Here is a 22,522-nt window from a genome sequence, read left to right on the forward strand (position 1 = left end):
ATCTTTACTGTGTTCAGTGTAACTTTATGTCAAAATTTACCTCTCCCCCCCCCCAAAAAAAACCTGCTAAACATATATTGGTTTATAGCATGTCTTATTTTTGTCTGTTGGTATGTGGAATTTTATGAGCCAGTCCTTTTGTATTAATAGTGATGTTGTCTGTGGAGATTTTCTTGCAATGGAAAACCCTCATGCTGAAAGAACTTGTCAGACAACAGAGACAGTTGTGATATGTCAAATTAAGAGGGCAGAGTGATGTCGAAACAGGTCTAGGGAGAGCCCATAACAATTCTACTGTCAAGTAAATAAAGAAAACTGAAACACAAGAAATACACGTTATTTCAAAAGATCTCTAACTGTGGTGGTTCTGTGTTTTGAGCAGCACTGTTTTAGAATAATTACCATTTGTCAGTAGGGCTTCAGGATAGGAGCAAGGCCTGATGGCTGCCAATTAAGGTCAGCAAAGTTCAGTGTGGAAGTTGAAATTTTTTTTTTAACTTGTTATCAAAGTCTCAGAAAACAATTACTATCTAAACAAAATATTAGTTCACCAACAGTGTGCTCAACTAGATACAAAGATGGTCGTCTTGGCCGTAGAAATTCAGGAAGCTGAAAGTTCTGTGGTGTTATACTTTGTCAGGGTACTTGTAAGCTGCTCTAGTTCACTCGTTGATCTCTCAGTATAGCCCCAAGGTTGCCAAAGAGAAGAAATATACGGAAGTAAAAAGTGAGGAGGACTAGTAATGAGTAAGTGGTTTTACTTTCTTGCCTTCTTTTTTTGTCATCATTTGCCATACACATATTTTAGTTGTGTCATGCCATGATGATAATATTCCCCCTATAGTAGGAAAGAATGTAACAAAGAACTAGAAGGTAGTAGTAGAAAGAAGGAAAAAGAAAAAAAAAAAGACAAACATAAGGAAAAGTGACAGTGAGTAATGCATTTTCAAGGAAAGCATCATATTCTAGAGACTGTCATTAGGGATCATGCTTATGATCCATCTTGTCCAGGATGTCACTTTTGACAGCTTTAGAAAGAGTTGGAAGAGGTTCTTGAGGTGAAGGGAAAACATAGTGTAGTGAAGAGGTGTAGTGAAGGTAAAAAAGAGGAAGGAGGGGTAGATGTTTCTTCATTTAAATAAGAAAAATGTGAGGGATCAGTAGAACATAAAATCTCAGAATAGCTGGGTTTTTTTTCCCAGATGTATTTAATATGTGGCAACTTCTATGGTATTGGTTGTTTTTCATTTAGTAATTTTTCTACAAATTTCATCACAAAAATAGCCCCTTCATCAGGAAAGGAATGTCATTTTGAGAAAATATCATGACAAAACTTGAAAAAATATTTTAACTTTATGCATTTTAAGTTTTTAATGGTTTTGGTTGGTTGGTTGGTTGGTTGGTTGGTTGGTTGGGTTTTTTTGCCCTTATTCCATATGTTGAAATAAAGCATCCTGGACAGCAGCTGTGGCAGAAATTTAGCCACAACTCTGAGTCACTTTATTAAGTAATATAATAGGATAAAGGGGGAAATCAGAAGTCATTCAGGTTTCTATCTTTATTTTGACAGTGGACTGTTGGGTGTTTAGAAAAAAGTGGAATGGTTTTCATTGAGATTCTTTCTAGGTAAATAAGATTGGATTATCCAGAAACTCTGTCTAAGTTTTTTTCTGAATTTTAGATCTCTTCTGGTATAGCAGTTAAATAAGTATATTAATTAACTTCAACAATTATTTGAAAAGAGCTCCATCCAAAAAGTTACAGTTTTAAGAGGAGGACAGGGAAATAGAAATGCTTATATTGAGTAAATCCCAATGGACCGTTGGCCAAGAAAGAAATTGCCACAGATGCTAACAATGAAAAAACTGGATCAGTTTTTTAAATCTTCAGGGAGAGGTAAAACTGAACAGTGGTAGTGGATTTCATTTTATCGATTAAGTGATCACCTTCTTAGTTAATGAATGAGAAGCTGTGCATCGTGTTAACTAATGCAAAATTGAGAAATTCCACATTGGTATAAGGCTGGACTTTTCAGAGTAATGTGGCACCAACATAAGTTTTGTCAATATCATTACAGCACATGGGATCACAGTATGAAAGTCTGGAATTTTATGAAGTAAATCATGTATGCATTGTAATAAATCCCTTCTCTGTGGGTATGCTCTCAAGGGTTTTTGCCATTCTATGATTCCATCTGGATATTTTATAGTCCTCATTCAGATTCCTTTTAGTAACTGAAGTGGTGAAGAAGTATAGGTTGTCTTGCTATAATAAAATAATTCAAGAAACTGTTACATAATGTTCTTATTCTTTTAAACAATATCCTAGTATTAAGACCTGTTTTATTTCACAAATTTGATTAAAAGGCCAAACCATGAGAGCTGGGTTTGAACAGATTAAAATCTGGGTTTTATGTTGATCTGTCTGCATTTATTTTGAGGTGTTTGTCTTAAGATATAAATTCTAAAAATCTCTGATAATATTTTAAAGGTATTTCATTTGATAGCCTGGATAATACCATTTCTAGGTTTTCAGGTACTGGATATAAAGAAAACTGGATGTGTTGAGAAGTGCCTTTCACCATCACAAAAAATCATAAAAGAAGTATAACTGTCTTGATCAACTACAAAAGCAGAGTCAAATCACATTCATCATGTTTTTCTGTGTCACTTTTCTGCTCTGTAAAGGAGATCTATCCATACAAAGTATGGTCTGGAGTACTGATGCAACCATCTTTCATGGTCCCTAGGGTTGGTGGTAATGTTGGGTTCTGCCAGGCAAGGCTGCAGAAGGGAATTGTTAAATCCATAACCCTGACTTTGGTATTTTAGTGAGTTATGTTGTTTGGAATAGCATTTCCTTTCATCTAGTGAAAGTGAAGTTGTAATTATTTTGCAGCAAGGCTGTGATTTCCATCTGCAGACTTTCTGCAATTCTTGAATATTTGCCAGCCTTTGCTTTTCATAAATTAAGACCATTAGCATAATTTAAATGTCTACAAAATATGTGACATGTGTATGGTTCTAAAAATTTTGAGTGTAATCTTGCAAAACATTACATTCTGTTTAATACACGTCTTGCCTTTTTTTTCCCTAATAATTGCTTTGCTTGGAATAAGAACATCTGTCATTTTAGTTAAGAAGTTTACATACTTAGCATTTACTTTAAAACTTTTCAAAGACCTTTACATTTTCCCTCCGTCTTCTCAGATCTGTAATGAACTCATCAGCAACTTGATAATTGATTAAAAACATCAATTTGAATCTAGGTTTCTCTGACAAATATGGCAGAGAGGTAATAACATAAATTTAACCTATCCAAGTAATTTTAATTTGTATTCAAGAAAGAAATCCCAAGTTTATTTCTTTGATTCTGAGTTGGATTTATGCAAATATTTCAAGAAAACATTCATCGTAAGATTTTGCTGGCAGAAGCAGGACATTTTGCACGAACAAATAAACCTGAAGGAAAACTTGCATTTGCAGTCAAAATATTACCATCACCTTTTTCCTAGCACTGTCACAGCCAAACATGCTTTAGTTTCTGTCAGGGGCATGAACTGTCCTTGTAACTTCGTTGTGCTATTCCTAACAAATGTTGAACAGAGTATAAGGGAATAGTGCATCAAAAATGAAGACACAAGTTCTGAGTGACAATTACCAGTGGAAATTTCCTACTCTGTCATTGGGCACAGAAATCAGTGAGGATTTTGAGAAGAGATACCACGGTATGAGTTACCAGTAATTATAGTGACCAATTTGAAGCAATATATTTTTGTTTAAAGTACATGAAGACTATATCACTAGGAAATAGAAATAGCTGACCTTACAAAAATATATGTTAAAAAGATTAATTCTAGTATTTTCTGGAGTTTTTTTTGTGTTGGTTTGTTTGTTTTGTTTTTGTTTTTTTTTTTACTACTTTTAGGACCATATGCTCATTTCTAAGTGTATGTTATGCACTTTTCATTTATTAATAAAATAATGCACATAATAGCATGTCTTTATTTTGTCATAAGCATTTTTTTCTGTCAAAGCTCTTGTAGCTTTGATCCACGCTATACAGGAGTAATAAAGGCCAATTTTTATCTGTGAACAGGGTTAAATGGATTAAACTTTTTCAAGCTTTTTATTTAGCCATACCTGAGCCTTTAAGATAAGTATAGGCCGTAACTGAGTGAAAGGTTTCTCCTGGCTGTAAAGTATAGTTAATTGCATTCTTTTTTTGAAGTTGAACATAAAACTATGTAACTTTTGGTTTTGCTAATATTACAATTGATTCCAGTTCCAATAAAGGTTTAGGTTGACACAAAGTAAAATCATTGACAGAAAATGCAGGCAAACCTTGATAAAGACCAGATGAAACTGTGGTGGTATTCACTTAGACTCATACACACATTGTATTAATAATAATAAAAAGAAGTTCAAAACCATGATCTTATTTCACAAGGATTTTTTTTCAAATTGATTTTATCAGCCTACATTATGTTTCTTCACAATAGAAATTCACACTGACCAGTTCAGCATGATGACCGAGGTTTTGAACCCATGACTTCATTAATGCCACAGGCATGACTGAAATAGTGTAGTTGAAATTAACCTTTTTTTAGACATTAATAAGTCGTAGTGAAAAGAAATAATTAGCATATCTGGGCCAACAGAACACTGTAGTCAAGTAAGTCAAGAAGTCAAGTAAAGAAGAGCTTTTCAAGATAATTGCCAGACATACATCATTTATTCCAGATTAGCTAAGGTCATGCACTTGATGCTCCCAGTTTTTGCATCCATATATGTGGTCATTGTTGCCATCAAATTGCTGAATTTTGATGGCTATATTTAATGGACTGAGAATAGACCATGAAGAAAAGTACTAAGAACAGCAAATATAAAGAGCACGTACCCCATTTAGTTAGAGTGCCCTTTTTAACCTTCCTGTATGCAGGAAATATCCACTTGTATTTTAGTAATTAAATTAGCTTCCTTAATGGCATTTAGTACAGATGGTATAGGAAGACTTTATCTGTAGCTGAAGAATGCAGGCAACAGTTTTAGTTTGAAATGGGAATACTTTTTTTCACTGGAGTTAAGTGGGGGGAGGGAGGGAAGAGAACTGAAAATAGGTATGTGTGCTCTCTTCCATCAGAGAAACCATTATTTTTCAAAGCTTGTTACCATTTTTGTTTCTCATTATGTTAAAAGCAATAAAAACTTACAAACTCTAAAAGTCTCTGTCAAATCCTGCAAAACAGTAAAGAGAAAGAACAAATGCGGCTGTCAGTGTGTTTGGGGCTTAGGAATTTTTTCTTTATTCTGATTCATGTTACAAATTCTAGTTTTGCTTTTTTGTCAAGATACCTTAACTAGTTTGTATCTTCTGTCTGTAAAATGGGAGCAGGTCATTTTCTTCCTCTTTTTCTATTTTTGTCTATTAGAAAATATACTGTCTTATGAAGTAAATCATTTCAGTGTCTGTACCATGCTAAAAGCACTAAGGCAGTTTGCAGAAGTTTGGCATCCTAGAACAGAAGATTGTGCAAATTTAAAAACAAAAAGAGTATTAAAATGATTTTTTTTCCTGTTGTGTGCAGGGTAAGCAGAAGACAATTATTATTTGCCCCTACAACTTTTGATTATGTGGGATCTTCATAAACCAGAGATTGCATTCTGACAGTTTTTCCTAGCAGGCAGAAATGGATCTGTCCTCCATTAGGTCTGAACTGGTTTTGTCATTCTCTGCCATTGACTCCACAACAGATCTCACAGTAAACTCTGAAGATTAATTGTGGTTTGCGTAACAGAAAGAAAATCTTTATTTAATTCAAATCTTAACTGCTTAATCATGAATAAGCAAATAAGGGAAGAAGTGCAGTAGAGCCTTTGGCAGCTAGGAAGGAGGAAATGGAGCCTATAATGGAGGGCACACACTTTTCCTCATGCTTTGAGTGGAAGGAGTCCATGAAGTGGGACTAAGAGACTGATAAGCAAGAAACTTATAATGTGAAAAAGTGGCCCTTTTTATGAATGGTTCATGTTTCTGTATTCATTTTTACTTCAAGGAATGTATGGTATGAGTACTTAAAGTTGAATAGAAAATATTTCTGTTCCTATTTTCTTCTTCCTACGCATCAAGTTGCATGATATTCCCCATTTTCTGTCACAGCTACTCTTATTTTTGCTTATTTACAGTTGGAATATTGCACAGTTAGTTTCTGATAGAGACAGCTCTCTGCAAAGGCTATTCCTTGCATCCATCTCTGACACTATGAACTTCTTTTATGAGTCTCTCTTATCTCCTTCTGTATTTTCACATGTGAAAAGTGCTAGTCTCTAAGTTAGTTATTTGTTTCTTTTTTACATAAAAGCCAGCCTCTTAGAATGTCAAGTTTTGAAGTTATGAGAGGTGTTAATGGCTATTATCAGTGGATTGTTTCATCGGGGGCGATTACAGAACTGGCGTGCTGATGTGCTAACTAGGTCCTGTAACCTTAACTGTATCCTTCTCTTCCTGAATTTCACCAAAATCAGTTTGATTTGCTTTTTGAATGCTAGAAAACTGCATCCAAGCTGGCAATTGATTAAATGTGAATGCAAAAATTATCAAGTGATGTCTAAGACAAATAGAGAAAATAATTTTAGGTCAGACAACCACTTTACTCAAGCCCATAGAATCATCAAACTATTAAAAAGTTATATATAGCATATAGAAATTATTACTGTAAATAGAAAAGTTTGCACTAATATAATTATTACATCCTTCATACAGGGAGTCCTGTTTTATTATGTACACAGCATTTGTGTCATTAAGACTAGATCATCATTTATCTGGACGGTAATCATAAGTACTTTTCCCAGCTTTGTGCCATTTAGGCATGTTTGGTTTGAGCCATGCTCCAGACTTCATATTGCTTGAAGCTACACAGGTGACAACAGCTATACAACTGTCTCAGAAGGTTAAGAACTTCAAATTTAATAGACTCAGCCAGGAAATACTCATGAGTTTAATATGTATATTTTGCTTTGGGTTTTCTATTTGGAAACCTGATGCAGATGCAAATAAATTACTGGTTATGCATAATATTAGCTATGTAATTTACTTGGTTTATTTTTTGTAGCTGTGTTTGATGCTTTTTCTGGATACATTTGTTGTTTTGGTGTGAAATCAGAAGGTGAAGACATGCACCAATTTAGAAGACTGTAGTATGGGAATATGTTTGTAAGAGCGTTATACTGCCTTGATCATATTTTAATACATCTGTGGTATGATTTTGAAAGATGATAAGTGAGGACATGACAGTTTTTTTTTAGTTTTTCAGAAGATGAGGTGCATTAAAAATAAACCAGAGAACATCCTGTGATAAAATATTTGATATGTCTCTGCTACCTGCATTTGTTTAACTGTAGAGTCTTCTGTTTGGATTTTCTTTGTCAGCTTTCAAACAGTGGAGGTAGCTTGCAGGTGATAAGTATCCCATTAATCTTTCTGCTCCTCTAGCACTTGAGCTTGAGAATAGCTGATCAATTACAGCAATTGTCTCCCTAAATGAGCTTTGCACATCTGCCTCTTATTTCATTAGTTAACTGTCTGCCCATATATCTGATAGAATGGAATCCTAGTAGCTTCTTACAGCTTGTTCTGTGGTACTATACAATAAGGATGGGGTTGTTAGCAAAATGGGCACAAAAGGGTATTTATCCACTACCTGCAATAAATGTATGTGCTGTTGTGTAGGAGTGCTTTTGTCTCTAATGGCTGCTTGTAGAAACCTAAAACCACCTCAGTTTGCTTTTTCAGCTTCTTATTTAGTCATCAGTTGCAAGCTTTACATTTGTGAGTTTCTCATTTATTTAATACACCCAAAGTATTTCTATGCCTGAAACCATCATGTTATTTTCTATATGAGTTTGGATAACAAAAACTACTATATAAAGTTAACAGTAAAGTGTAATCTTCTCCATGTCTCTTTACAATGCGTCTTTTAAAAACTTGAATATGCTATCCCCCTCTCAGAAGGTAAATTTGCATTTCCAAAGCTGCAAACAAATATTTATACTAGTGGCAATGTTATTAGGCAGTGATTAAAAAACATTCTCTCTTGAAGCTGGTATAGATTGGTGAAAATTTTGGTGCTTTCTGAACATTTAAGTGTATTTGAATCTCAGATTCTCAGATAATTGTGCTTTAAACTTGTTTTAGTGAATTTGAGTGATAATAAGTATACATTATAGATACTTAATGGAATTTCTGAAGCCATGAAGTTATGATAACTAAATATCAACAATATTATTTTAAAATTTTTTACTATTTATTGCAGGTCTGGTTTGCATGAAGTCAAGTACTTCAGTGGTTGAACTTGTTATGCTACTTTGTTCACAGGTAAGACATTCTCTGTCTTTAACTGTATTAGTTTCTTTGCATAGGGCTGGATTACTGCCAGGCTAAGAACTGTATCATGCTGTTTGTTTCATTCTTTCATTTCAGTATAAGAAGATACAAATTAATCTCTTCTGGTAGCATATAAAGTCTAGATTTTTTTCTTCTTTTTCAAGTTCCGTAGTTTCTCTGTATTCAAAGGGTACACAGTGTATATTTGCATTTGTTTTACAAAAGCGTGTGAACGCACTTTATGTATTTTTTGTGGCCACAAACTCTCTTTCAAGCCAGTTCTTATTTAGAATACATAAATAGGATGCTATTGTCATAATTTTATGTTGAAATCTGTCTTTGAATAAGTAATTTTTTAATTGAGGTGACTATTACTTTTGATATACATGGTATAATTTACTGGATATTTTATGTAGCTGTCAGTATATAAAAAGCAGAAGAACATGGTTTAGGTTGTCCTCAACAATAGGCAGAAGTGGAGTATTTCTGTTTTAAAAATGCTGTGGTTAATTGTTGGGTTTTTTTAGCAAAGCAGTAATGGGTTTCTCAGAAATCTGAATAAACTAACATTTTTAATTACCTTCACAAGTGAAAAATTCAAAACTAAAATACCTTATCATACTGTTTGGATTGCTTATATCTCAATTTTAATGTTATTTGTTTTGACAGAAGTGTTATTGTGTTATTGGTTAATTTCATATATAGATATAGTTTTCTACTTTAAACTGCCAGTGCTTGCTATCAGAAAACATTTTAGAATTTTGCTCACTTTGTAAATTATAAGAAAAAAATGATGGCCTAAACATCCAAATGACTTCACAAGTTTTTATGTTTTTATAAAGACTTACTAACAGTGCTTAATTTGTCAAGTACCCCATAGATTTATAGTACAAGTTAAATTCAAACCAAGATAGTATATAAAATACTCAGGTTAACTTCTTCTAGTATTATCAAGGGGAAGTACTTGTTTGTGTCTTTACTGCTGCACATTAAGAAAATGCACCAAAAATGTACTGAAAACAATTCCTAAGGATAATTGAAATTAAGATCTACTTTTGAGAAATCTGTCTAAAAATAATTAACATTTACAACTGATTTTGGGGGAGGGGGCTCCAACTTACCTGCTGTTTGCCAGTCCATAGGTTGCATTTCTTAAAGCTTGTGTCATAAGGAAATCATTAAATCTTGTTTTCCTTTTTTTTTCCTCTTCCCTTTTTTTTTTTTTTTTTTTTTCTTCCTCTTTTAGCCAGGGTGGATATTGGTTAGGGAAAAGTAAAAGAAAAATACATCCCTGGCAGAAATCCTCAGTGGGTTTTAAACTTGAAACTTGCTCCAGCAGGGTACTTGAGAAATTTGTTACTTCATGGTAAAGTCCTGGGTTCCAGGAAAATTCCAAAAGGTCCACTAAGGCTTTTGAGCTCTGTCTTCGTGTCATGCAACTTTTTTATTTCTTTCTCTTTTCTTTCTCTTTCTTTCTTTCTTTCTTTCTTTTTTCTTTTTTCTTTTAGCTGTTTTTGAAACATTTTCAGGAGAAAAAGGAATAACTTACAGTCTTTTCTTCTCTAGCCTTTGGGTTTACTGCAGTTCTCAGGAATAAAGTGGAATGTAGCATTAAGGTCTAGTGTCTTTGATGGCCTCATCATCTAATCATAGGTTTAACATTACTCATTTGCTGGCTCCAGGAATTCCTGCCATTAAGGGCCCTAGAGATGAAACTTTGCCTCAAATATTGATTGAAAGGAAGAGAGAGAAATTTAAGCTCTGTGCAATGCTTTTTCTTTAGATATCCCAGTAAAGCTGTGTAACAAATGCAGCTAAATCGATTTGTTATTTTTATTACTATTATACATGTTATTTATTATTTCAAAATATTTTACTATTTAAAAAACAAGATTAATTTTATACCTGAAATATTGTGAAGAACCTGATAATTTTAAAGTTCTGAACATTTATTAATTCCCTTCAGTGTTTGCTTGGGAGATCTATTTTCGAACTACCCAATTACTCGGGGAAACTGCAAGCTTATAGTTTGCATAGCCCATCTGATACTTCAGAATTGTTTTCATGTCTTCTAAATAAGAAAGATTTTGTATCCTAATGTCCATTTATTACTAAGTATTTGAGAAGGTAATGCTGTGTTTGCTGATGTTAAATGTTCCTACAGGAATTGATCAACAGGGGGCTGTAGAAGTGCAAATTGCATTCTCCTCCCCTCACCTTCCTAACTCCAAAAGTATTGCTTCTGTAAATTGCATCTCCACAGAATGTTGCATTTATTCCTATAGGTGTACAAAACAATCAGTTCTGTTTAACTGCAGGAGAAAAAAAAATGTTTACATGTTAAAAATGTTTGTCAAAATAAAACAGAAGGTAAACACTATGAAAATACAAATACATAACATGGCTAGAAGATAATGGCAAATACTGTAATCCACCTTATAGCTAACAGAATTTGGAATTTGGAGCTCGTAGGAGATGTCATCTGCAGCAAATGAGGATAACTCATGTCTATAAAAAGAGAGATAGTGCTACCTGAGCTTTTTCATATGATAGAGTAGTATGAACTTTAAAAAGTATATAAAGTACTGTGTTTTTTCAGTAATCCTAATGTAACTAGGGCTTTTCCTCCTAACATGGGGAAATCCTTCATATTCAAATTGAATGACATTTTACAGGTTATGTGGGGAAGTTTGATATGTGTCATTCAAAAGATAGATGCCTATATTAAAAAACCTTTGAGAAGTACAATTTTGTTTGCACAGAACAAAGTAACTTTAGACATTGAAAAGGAAAGGGAAATGCAAAGTTTGTTTTCCTTTCATTTGCTGCAGCAAATTAGGTGCTTTTATGCTCTTTAAATTGGAAATTCCATGTTAACAACTACAGATTAGCAAGGATGTCAGGATTTTTTTCTTATCTGAGCTCCTGAATAAAATCAACATTGCCAGCGGCTCACGTCCAAGGTATGGTCTAAATTTACATGAAATATCACATTACAAATGTCTGAAGGTACATGTCATGGATAATTCAGTTCATATGGCAGCCTTCTAGACTCTGAGGGATATGCAATCAAGCCTTTCCCCCAAAGGAATTTGGAGTTTCTGTGAAAAATACATTTTAAGTTTTGAAGGAACTCCTGTAGGGATAGTACATCATTTGTGAGTTTGGGGAAGAACAGAAAGTTCTACTCTTTGTATTTTCAGAATGTCTTTTGTACTATAACTTGCTTCCCTTCACCAATTTTATTTTTTTCCTAGTATCACCTACATAACTAGATTAAAATTGAGTTTAATTTGAAGGTTTTATTTTCTTTATTTCTTATATAAATGAAAAACATACATTCAAGTACTTGAAGATTTTTTTCTAGATAATTCATAGTATACATATAATGATTTTCACTTTTTTTTTTTTTTTTTAATAAGCATGTAGTGTATTTTAACATAAAATGGATGAAGATGGGGTGTTTGACAAGATCTGTGCTTGGTTAGCTGGTCTTTGTTCCCTCAGCCTAGTTGAGCATGTCACAGCTGTGTTGTTGTTAGAGTGGCAGATTTCTTCAACACACCATGCAATTTTAAAAAAAATAAATAAATTAGTTTTTGCAATGTAGTTCCTTCTTACATCAGATTTAGATTTCAATTGCTTTTTTTTTTTTTTTACAATAGTTTCCAATTACTTCCAGATCTTTTACAATTGGGAGTACAGCTTCTGCAGAAACTGAATGATGTTATCCCAAAGGAGTTTTATCTCATGCTACTTGTATTTTTCTGTACCTTATCTATTAACAGAGGAAATTTATTTTCTTAAATAGGAAATACTGTCTTAGTATTTAGGACATTTTATTACTTGACCTCTTTAAAAATATAACTTATAATGGATAAATGGTTGCATTCGGGGAGGGAAAAATACTTTGTCATTTGTTGTTGTAGAATACATGTAGAATATTTGACAAATTTCAGGATTTTGTAGTTTTCAATACATCAGTTATTTTGTTGATTTCTCTTCTCCTGTGTTGGAAGTTTGATCAAGATTATCATTCAGGATCTTCCAAAGGAAATATCAAAATTTGAACAAAAATAGAATCATAGAATAGTTAGGGTTGGAAAGGACCTTAAGATCATCTAGTTCCAACCCCCCTGCCATGGGCAGGGACACCTCACACTAAACCATGCTACCCAAGGCTCTGTCCCACCTGACCTTGAACACCACCAGGGGTGAAGCATTCACATCTTCCCTGGGCAACCTATTCCAGAACCTCACCACCCTCACAGTAAAGAACTTCTTCCTTGCATCCAATCTAAACTTCACCTGTATAAGCTTTAACCTCTTACCCCTTGTCCTGTCATTACAGTGCCTAATGAACAGTCCCTTTCCAGCGTCCTTACAGGCCCCCTTCAGATACTGGAAGGCTGCTCTGAGGTCTCCCCGCAGCCTTCTCTTCTCCAGGCTGAACAGCCCCAACTTTCTCAGCCTGTCTTCATATGGGAGGTGCTCCAGCCCCCTGATCATCCTCGTGGCCCTCCTCTGGACTTGTCCAACAGTTCCATGTCCTTTCTATGTTGAGGACACCAGAACTGCACACAATACTCCAAGTGAGGTCTCACCAGAGCAGAGTAGAGGGGCAGGATCACCTCCTTCAACCTACTTCTGAATCACTGTGTTGAGGAAAAAGATTTATTTTAGATTCTGTCTGTTGTAAATACGCTTTTATTGGAAAAACTGTATGAGGAAAAGGGTGTACATAACCACAAAATACGTTACTTAAAATTGGCAATTTAAACCTGTTAGGAGATTCTCAAATGATAACAGAGTGTTCCTCTTATAATAAAGGTCTAAATAAAATCTATAAATTGTTTACTTTTATGAAAAATTGTAGAATTTAAAGGTATGTTAAATAAAGCAAACTATACCAAGAGTATATCTGTAACTTGACAAACTCCAATATGTAACTAATGGGTAAACTGCACTTCAGCTAAGCCTTTCAAATGTTAGCTAGCAGTGTGAGCTTCATGAATTAGCTGTGTCTGTCTACATTGTCTTACCTGTTAGCCTGGAAACTTAGAAGCTCTTTGGGCTGAATCTAGTCTGTCTCTCCATATCACAAGCAGCCATTCAGTACCTACTTAATCAGAAAAGATCTGTGAAGGAGTCTGTTCCCATGCAACATAGTCTATAAAACACTTCCCAGCAGTTTGATATGTGTAAGATATAGCAGTTGTATACTGCTATATATACTATAGCAATCAAAACTATAAATTGGCAAAATGGGGCAGAAGGCAGGAAAGGGAAAGGTGAATGACTGCACTGCCTGTTGTCCTAAGCAGCAAGAAAAAATCTGAAACAGTATCAAGAAATTAACCTTACTCCAAGAGGGAAAACAAACAAACAAACAATGTGCCTTGCCAATGCAAATTTGAATGAAATTCTCACTGAGGAAATGTGGTGATAGGTTTAACTCTGAGAATACAGGAAGACCCATCAACGAGTCACTGGGGAAATTTCAGTATGCACTAGCGCATGTAAATGTGCATTTTGCCTCGAAGTGTGGAATAGCTCTTGGGCTTCAGAAACTGGCAGCTGCCCAACACCAAAACCAAACAGAAAAAGAAATCTTTTTCTGGTCCCTACAGCTGACCAGAAGCAGCCCTGAAATATGTGATTCATATAATAGAAACACAATCCGTGCTCCTTGATACTAAACATACTCTAATCAAGGCTTTCTAGAAAAGTTTAAGTAATAATAATCCAGATCTGCTGTACAGTACCTTTTTATCAAGCACCATCCTTACATCTTAAAGATCTTAAGTAGCTCTGTTTCTGTACTATGCTATTTGTATGTCTATTTTACGTTTTAATTTTATGCATTATTAGAAACCTTTGAATTTTCATTATAGATTTATTTGAAATAATTTTGTATCTGTTTACTATTGTTGCCAGTATTAAACTTTAATTATGCCTATTAATACTTATTTTTTTCCTTCCAGAGATATTCCTATAGTTCTCGTATTCCTAAACGTTTGTTTGATAAGGGATAGCACTTGCATAGTAACTCTGATAGCAGCACACTAACGGGAGTGTTTGCTATTTGTCTTTTTGACACCAACTGTGGAGGAAGGCTGAAGACAAGTTAAATAATGGATGTTTCTCTTAAATCTAAAGAATAATGAACCTGTGGCTTAATCTGCTTAGAAAGTTAGTCTGATGTAACTTCAATGGTGAAATTGAGGATGGTTAAGCAAATTCCTATGGAGGTGTAATTTTTAATCTTCCTTTTTCCTCTGAAACAAGTTGAATGTTTTACCTTTGGCCGTGTTTTGCAGTTTGTCCTGTTGGATTATGCACTGTCTCTGTATTTGTACCTGTGCAACTAGGAGGAGATGCATAACATATCACTGCAAAAGTCTGAATTCAAATTTTTATAGAAGGGAAGGACACATAGAAACATACAGAAACTCATTGTTTTGATAATCTGTTTTTCCAGCATTTCTTGAAAATATTTAGTTTAGCAAAGTTCTGTATCTGCTACACTGCTGTTGTCCTGCAGCTTTTGTATCAATGCTAATATTCGTAAGACTAACTCACAAGCACATCTGAAAACTGTTCAGACATTTGTTTCCTAGTTTAGCGGATTAACTTGGTCAAGACCATAGTTCAAAAGTCACCAGAGATACTGAAAGAGAAGAACTCAGGATTTCAAATCTGGGAGCACAGAAGAGAAGAGAGAAAACACCACTTATGCTTTCATGGCAGCAATCTGTAAATTAAGATCTCTGCAGCTAGTGGAATCATACTCTTAGGATGTAGTTCAAATGATCAGCTTGGCTTTCTCTCTGACCCAGATCACATTGGCAGAGTTATCATATTTTCTCCATGTCTAGCTCCATGTTCTTGCTTGCTCCTTTTCACTGATACATGTGATGATGGAAACAGCCACATCAAAATAAGAAGTAACTCTAGATAAAACAGTATTTTTTGGTAGATTACACTTCTAGAGTAGCCATGAAAGCAATAGCTCATAGCAGGTGACAGATAGGATGTCTGGGTCTGTAGGAAAGAAAGGCTGGCTCTGTGGCAGTCAAGAAAAAAGAAAACAATTTTGGCATTTGATGGAGAAGAAGAAAAAAAAATTAAAAAAAAACCCACAATAGTGCATGGATTGGTGTACACTGGACAAAGTGCTAGAAAGGTGTATGAAAACATCGGTCATAAGCTCCAGACTGAAGTTCTGTACCTTCACCTTTTACCACAAGCTCAAATTTAATTTCAATAAATAAAGTCTTTGTAGCTGAAGGTAGTACTTTCTCTAATACTGTCATCCTGTTTGGACTATGTAAAGGTCCAACAAGAGAGAAACAACATTTCTACTGTGTCCTTATCCATCATCATATATGGTACAAATAACTCACACATGTAGTTATGTTCTGATGTTGATTTGGGGATCTTCACAATCCAGAACATGGCCTATACACAAAATAAGTTGTTACACATGGTTAGTGTAATTTACAAAAGCAGAAATGAATTCCAGTACAAGGGGAAGTGGAAAACTCTTTCCTATATATTTTTTTTTTCTTTTTTAACGGTGTGGGTGGGTGTATTTTGTTATTTGTTGGGGTTTTTTTTGCCTGGTGTCTCCACTTGCTTCATAGAATTCTGAAAGTTTTCCAGAAGTGATCATTTTGCATTATCTTTTTCTTTTACACTAAAGGGTTGTCAGAAAATTTTCTTGCATTAATTCCTTGTCCATGTGGGGAATGTCTTCCAGACCAATCTCAGTCTTCATCTCTTGGCCATGTGCTTCTGATAATCTAACTTTCAGATGGAAATCATCAGTGTATTCTTTCCTACTTGTTGAACAATTTTACTTCATTGATTTTTCTGTGAGATATCCTTCCAGATCCCTCTACACTCAGGAACCTACTTCTGTGGTTTTGCCTTTAGTAATAAGCAGGATCTCTTCTTCAATATCTTACTTACACCATAGTCATAATGGAACTTCTAGTCTCTTGTCTGTCCTGGTCAGAGTATTTTTGTCAAAAAAGTGCTTTTATTACACATCTGTGAGATGCTGACCTGTACCTCTTCTAGATTCATGGCAAAAGAGGCAGGATCAAAAAACTGTAAAAATTACTTTCTCCATATCCTGCTATATCAAGGTGTCTTCCTCTGACTGCTCTGTTAAGTTGCCTACAACTGAGAAGGATCTTAGATCAGAGGAAAACACCTAGAAAGTTAGGAGAAGTCAGTTGTTATTTCTTGAAGGGCTGAGAAATGCTGCAAAAGCTCATTATTCAAGGCTATCATTATTAACAAATACAGTTTCGAGGGGGTTTACTATCTGTGTAATGGAGATAATGTGAGAAGTAGTTTTTTGTACATCAGGAAGTCTTCTCTTTAATGGTGCATTTTGGAAGATGTTAAATTAGTTATCCACCTAAAACATCAGAATTATAGGTTGTTGAGTAGTAAGTGAACTAGCTTTTAGGATTAATACCCATGTGTAGCAACACATGATGTTAATAATAATTTTAGTGTCTCTTAAAGGAAGAAATCTTTTTCCAGTAATGAAGTAAGCTCTAGAAGTTGTGGAGATGTGTGTACCTTCTAACACATATCTTTTGTCTGCATTAGAAGATACGCAAAATTCCTACAAGTTGATGAAGGTTAATGTTTTAAAAAAAATTGCTCATTTCCCTGGCATTGCTTAGATAATATAAAATATTTTGCAACTGGATTCTTTTTTTTTCTCCTCTAAGACACCAATGAAATGTTCCTCTGGGAACATTTGACTTCACTTCCAAGATAAATTGGGCAATTACCACAGGTGATCACAAGGGCAAGTCAGAAAAACAGGAAAAATGAAGCTTTACTCTTGTGAAAGTGAAATCTAAAACTTCCCACTACCTTTGCCGCATTGTTAAAGTCATAGTCACATAAATAGTGTTGTGAAAGTTTCAGATTCTTTTCCTTTCTGTGATTTGGCCAGAAACCCAGTTCATTTGAATGCTTGCAGTTTTGCCTTCCAGGAGGATGTCGTCAGTCATTCTGCAGCTTCCTTATTGTGGGAAATAGCCACTATTAAAATGAATGACTGATCATAAAATCCTAAAATTTATCCCAAATTTCCTTTAAAGAGTAGACCAAAAATAATTTTATTTATCAACTATGAGCAGTAGTGAGATCAGGATAAAAGCAGTAGAATTTCAGTTCTTAGATCTGATTCTCATTCCAACAAATAATGGAAGCTTTTAAGACTCCAGTATCTTCAGATAAATTCTTCTAGGAATGGTAGGGACAATCTTAAAAGCTGCATAATCTCAAAAAATTATGAGTGATTTACTCAAAAATTTATGAGGCTGTATCTTGAAATCACTTGAGTTTTCTGGTATTACCTACTTTTACTGGACATAGTTTTTTGCTATAAAAATATTTCCTTTAGTCTTGTAACATTTCCTTTGAATCCTTCCCTTAAATAAAGCAAGCTCTTACTGATTTTAGAAGGTAACTTCACAACATGGAGTTCAAACCCAATCTAAATTACATGCATGTTGTGAATTGCAAACACATTTTAATAAAATTTCCTCTTCCTCCTCCTGATCAAAGGTAGCACCTGTTCAGCTCTGTACAAGACTTTTCTCAAAACATATTCAAGAGTCTAGAAAAAGTGTCAATGTAATAGAATATCATTTGCATCAGGAAGCTATGATTAGAATAGAGTGATTGAAGACTGAGCTATCAACTCAGTTATTAATATCTTAGAATAGACCATTCAATAAATATTCAATATGACAAAAGGAAAAAGAATGACTTGGTTTAGTTTAAGACATAGGTTCCTGTCTATGCAGTAACTGCAGTTTGATGAGAAACTAGTAATTTGACAGTTTCAGACTTCCTTGCAGAAAGTAGAAAGGGTAAAAGCTTATGAAAACTCTGAAAATCAGTATTCCTTTTTTTAATAAGGATTTTATGTCAAATTTATTAATTTTTAATATTATTGCAAGATACTTTAACAGAAATTTTCTAATCATCATGAATAAAAAATTAAAAAATTATTGTATGCCAAAGTTGGCTTGGAAAGTAATATAAGAAAAGCTTTTAGCATGGCAAGCCTAATTGTTCCTTCTTTGCTCTTTCACTATTATATTCTACCTGTGCAAATTTTCAAGTGTCAATTTAACGCCTTGTTAGATTTGTTAATGCATTATTTCTCTCTGCCCCCCCCCCTTTTTTTTTTTGGTAGGCTTTGTGTTGGGGTTTTTTGTTTGTTTGTTTGTTTGGGGGGGGGGTTATTGTAGCAGGGATTGGAGAATTTTAAAGAAATAGGACTAGGAAAATACACTCAAAAGTAAAAATTGTAAGAATAGCAGACAGTAGGAAAATGTATATAATGATTTGAAAAAAAAAAACAACAATTGAATATCTACTGTGTTATGCCTTATTATTTAGGATTTTTAGCCTTTTATGCTCATCTCTTGTTCTCTTCCACATGGACATTTTCATAACAGAATTCAGTCTAACTTTCTGTCAGCGAATGTGTGCAGATGCTTTCTGGTTGCAGTGATGCTTTTCAACTGATGAAAGAATAGAGGAGGGAGGCCAAGTTAAGGGGGAACAAGGAGGTGGCATTTACCAGTATCCTAATAATTTAGCACATTTTTGATGTCTTTAATAGAAGTTTGCATAATATAATAGGTTTAGAACAGAACCATACTGGACAGTAATTGCCTATCTAAAATTATAATGTCTGTTTATTGCGTATAAAGACAATTTTTTTATTTGTTGCAACATGAGTAAAGTCAAAATAGAATTTCCTGTCTTCATCCTGGTTTTAGTACAAAACAGTTGTGCCATCATTCTTGAACACCATCTCTATTAGTCCCTAAATATGCCTCTATTTCTGAGTCTTCTACACCCTACCTAGTTCTAAGAGCTGCGCTGTAACTGTTGTTCCCCCCTGCTGTATCAAACAGGAGCCCTTGTTTGATACACAAGAATTTCTTCTTGTGTAGAAGAAATTCTGTGGTACACAATTTTGTCAATGTCTTCCATCACTTCAGCATGTAATTGGCATCAGCATTTTGGGGCACAGAAAAATCTCCCAGCTCTTGTTTTAAGGCCCAGAAGATTCAAAGTATGAACTACACCAAACCACTTGAAATATGGTGTAGTCATTCAAGCACTTAAGTGCTAATAACCACATGTCTGTGCTATGATTCTACTTGCCTATAGCATAAGATTTCCAACCACTGTCACTGCATCCATTACGTTTGGTCTTTATCTTTCTGCTTTTTGCATCTTGATGGCGCGAAAGATTTTCTGTGGAATCTAAGGTAATATAAACAAAATTGCTGTACAGTCTTTGAGCATGTAACTCCACCTCTTAATCTTTTTCTTAAAGTATATGGAGTAATCTGAATGGCCATTGCAAGGGCAACTAATGCTGGCATTTCTATGTATTTCCATTTATTATTTGGGTCTTCTAACAAGAAACTGGAAAAAAGAAAAAAAATTGCCTCTTCAAAAGTGCAGCTCACATCTCAGGATCATGACTCTGTTATACTAAACTATGCCTTAAACTTGGAGGAAATTGTAGTAGTAATAATTATCCCCTTGTTTGTGGATTAATGGAGAGTTAGGAGTTTGTAGTGAACTTTGTAGTAGTCACTTTCTAGTGAAGCAATGCATGAACCATGAATATTGGTTTCGTTCTGTTTCTGCATCATGATGTTTTCCACTAGTTTTTGGTAGATAGTTGGGCAGTTTTCACACATTTTTATAATGGATAATTACTTTTGATAAATTAATGAGATTTTCCATCTATGAAGACATAAGAGATTTGTTTGCTTCCACATAGGTATCTGATGGCTTTTTAAGTACATTAAGATATCTCACCTAAAATCCAGTAGCCATTTTGAATTTCCTGCAGTATCTATCTGAGACATTTGTGCTGAGCAGGAAGATATGACAAAAGACTTGCAAAAATCTTTTGGTCTTTTGCAGATACACGTAGACCCACTGTCTCTCTGTAAATAATTAATTAGCATCCTTTCTTCTAGCTGTTAAGAAGCTTTTTTTTCTTGTCTTCTCTGTTTTCAACTTTTTCCCTGAATTACAGTCGCACCACTTCTGCTTTCCTGATTGCAAAGTCACAGCAGCTGTGGTGCAGAGAAGTATCTCAAAAGAAAATATTAATGGAGGATTTTATAGAGTACCTTAAAAGGCTCTGATTAAAGGGAAAAAAAAAGAAAAAAAAAGAAAAAATCTGCACAGCAAATACTACCTCTATCCACAGCTATTATTTCTTAAAATGGCACAATATCTATGGATACACAATTGAATCCTGTCTATAGTTTCTCAGAGTGACATTGTACTATATCAAGGTGATTCAGTTGCTTCAAAAATTGGATCATTAGGTTTGCTTCAATTACTGAATTTGGAAAAGAACAAAATCAACAGCACTGAATAAAGGACCTGTTACAATGTTTTTCTTGAGCATAAGCTAGAGGCTCAAGTGCTGACACTCCATTAAGTAGAATTTACCTGCTTAGTAATGGATTAAAACTATATGCGTATTATTTGGGTATTCTAGTATCTGTATTTTAGTAACTTGCCTCTTATGAAACCAGACATGACTACAAGATAATTGGTTGGGGGGGGGCTGTTAAGATGCATGACTTGGTCAAATCTGTGTAGTTTCATAGGATCAGTAAGAAGCACCTTGCTGATTAATGACTCCTTTTCATAACCATTCTTCGAGAAAATTTGTCTATCTGTGCAAAGCTGTCCGTTTTTTTTTTTCCATATTAAGAAACAAACATTGGAAATTTCAGTCTGATTTTTCATTCCTGGAAAAAAATAAATGTAAAGCAGAATAGTTCTGTAACTGTAACTTTCTCTACTTATTCTTGCTTATAAAATGAAATCTCAGACTAGAAAAATTCTCTCTGAACTGCAATCCAGCTAGTATATTTTGATATTTATTTGTGTATGATGAAAAGGAAATATTTATTACTCTTGAGGAATTTTTTCCAGAAATTATCCCTAAAGAAAGGAAACTTTGCTTGCTAGAGAGATTTATTAATCTTTCATCTCAAGTATCAGAAGTCTGTTGGTTTGATAAGAGGCAGTGATTTGTATGTTTATGATGTATTGAGGATTTTCTCTTTAACTTCATGGTATATGAAATAAAATAAATCTTTTAATATCTATTAAGTGGCTTAAATAAGTTTCAAAATTTATCTTGGAAATCCATGCTAATGGTAAAAGAATTTTAAAAAGTCATTTTGTTATTAGCAACTGATTTTGTTTTCACTTACAACAGGGAAGAAATAAAGATTGAACTCAAGGGGGGGTGGTCGGTACACAGATTATTGCCTGCTCTATATGATAAAATGTACAAGATGTAACAGTGAAGCAATGTGAAGAAACTGCTGCTGCTGTACTTTCTTACACTTGATATGTTCATTGGCTTACTGTGTGAATTGGAGTAACAAGATGTGTTTTCATATTCTCTAGACAATGAAACCAAAGCTTGCTTAAGGGTAAAACAGGGAACAAGACCATCTAAAATACATTTAAAAATGAATAGAAATAATTGTGTCATACTTCTTGGGGAAAAAAAAAAAAAAAAAGAGGTTTGGTTTGGTTTGGTTTGGGGTTTTTTAGGCATTACATTAAGAAGTTCAGCCTGAGTTCAAGCTCCTTAGGGAAGTTATCAGGGTCAACATCAGAAATGTTGTTTAAAATCCTTGGGTTTTGATCATGTTATATTTTATCTTCTTAGGAATGGCAAAATTCTATTCAGAAGAATGCAGGACTTGCATTTATTGAGCTGATCAATGAAGGAAGGTAATTAATTTTAAACCTTTTGAACAAGTGATTTTACATTTATTCCATTGGGTGATAAAACTTCCTCACCATCTGTTCCAAAATGATTGTGAAAAAGCCATTTTAATTAAAACGTTTATTGTATAGTTACTTTATATAGTGAATATTTCATTTGCAAATGTGTAAATGCAGAAAATTTTGTTTATTGACAAAAGGAATTATTGCTCCCATGAACCGTATATAGGCTTGGGTTTATTTGAGAACTGAACCAGCATTTTTCCAGAGCAGCAAGGTTGTTTTACCCACACAGTCTGAG

At 34.2% G+C, this 22,522-nt stretch overlaps 1 protein-coding gene across 11 annotated transcripts in view; it reads left to right on the forward strand.

The window, feature by feature from the left end:
• The window catches only part of NBEA (neurobeachin), a 499,996-nt gene that overhangs the window by 234,447 nt on the left and 243,027 nt on the right, over positions 1–22,522 (forward strand). For all 11 annotated transcript variants that reach the window (XM_061345312.1, XM_061345371.1, XM_061345303.1 and 8 more), the window contains 2 exons: positions 8,312–8,373; positions 22,163–22,227. In XM_061345312.1, the coding sequence (XP_061201296.1) occupies positions 8,312–8,373; positions 22,163–22,227 (127 nt within the window). The remainder of the gene's footprint in view (positions 1–8,311; positions 8,374–22,162; positions 22,228–22,522) is intronic.

This window comes from Neopsephotus bourkii, unplaced genomic scaffold (assembly GCF_033783945.1).
Source record: "Neopsephotus bourkii isolate Nb327-2 ecotype Australia unplaced genomic scaffold, CSIRO-AGI_Nbou_v1 NB_38, whole genome shotgun sequence".
NCBI classification, from domain to species: Eukaryota; Metazoa; Chordata; class Aves; order Psittaciformes; family Psittacidae; genus Neopsephotus; species Neopsephotus bourkii.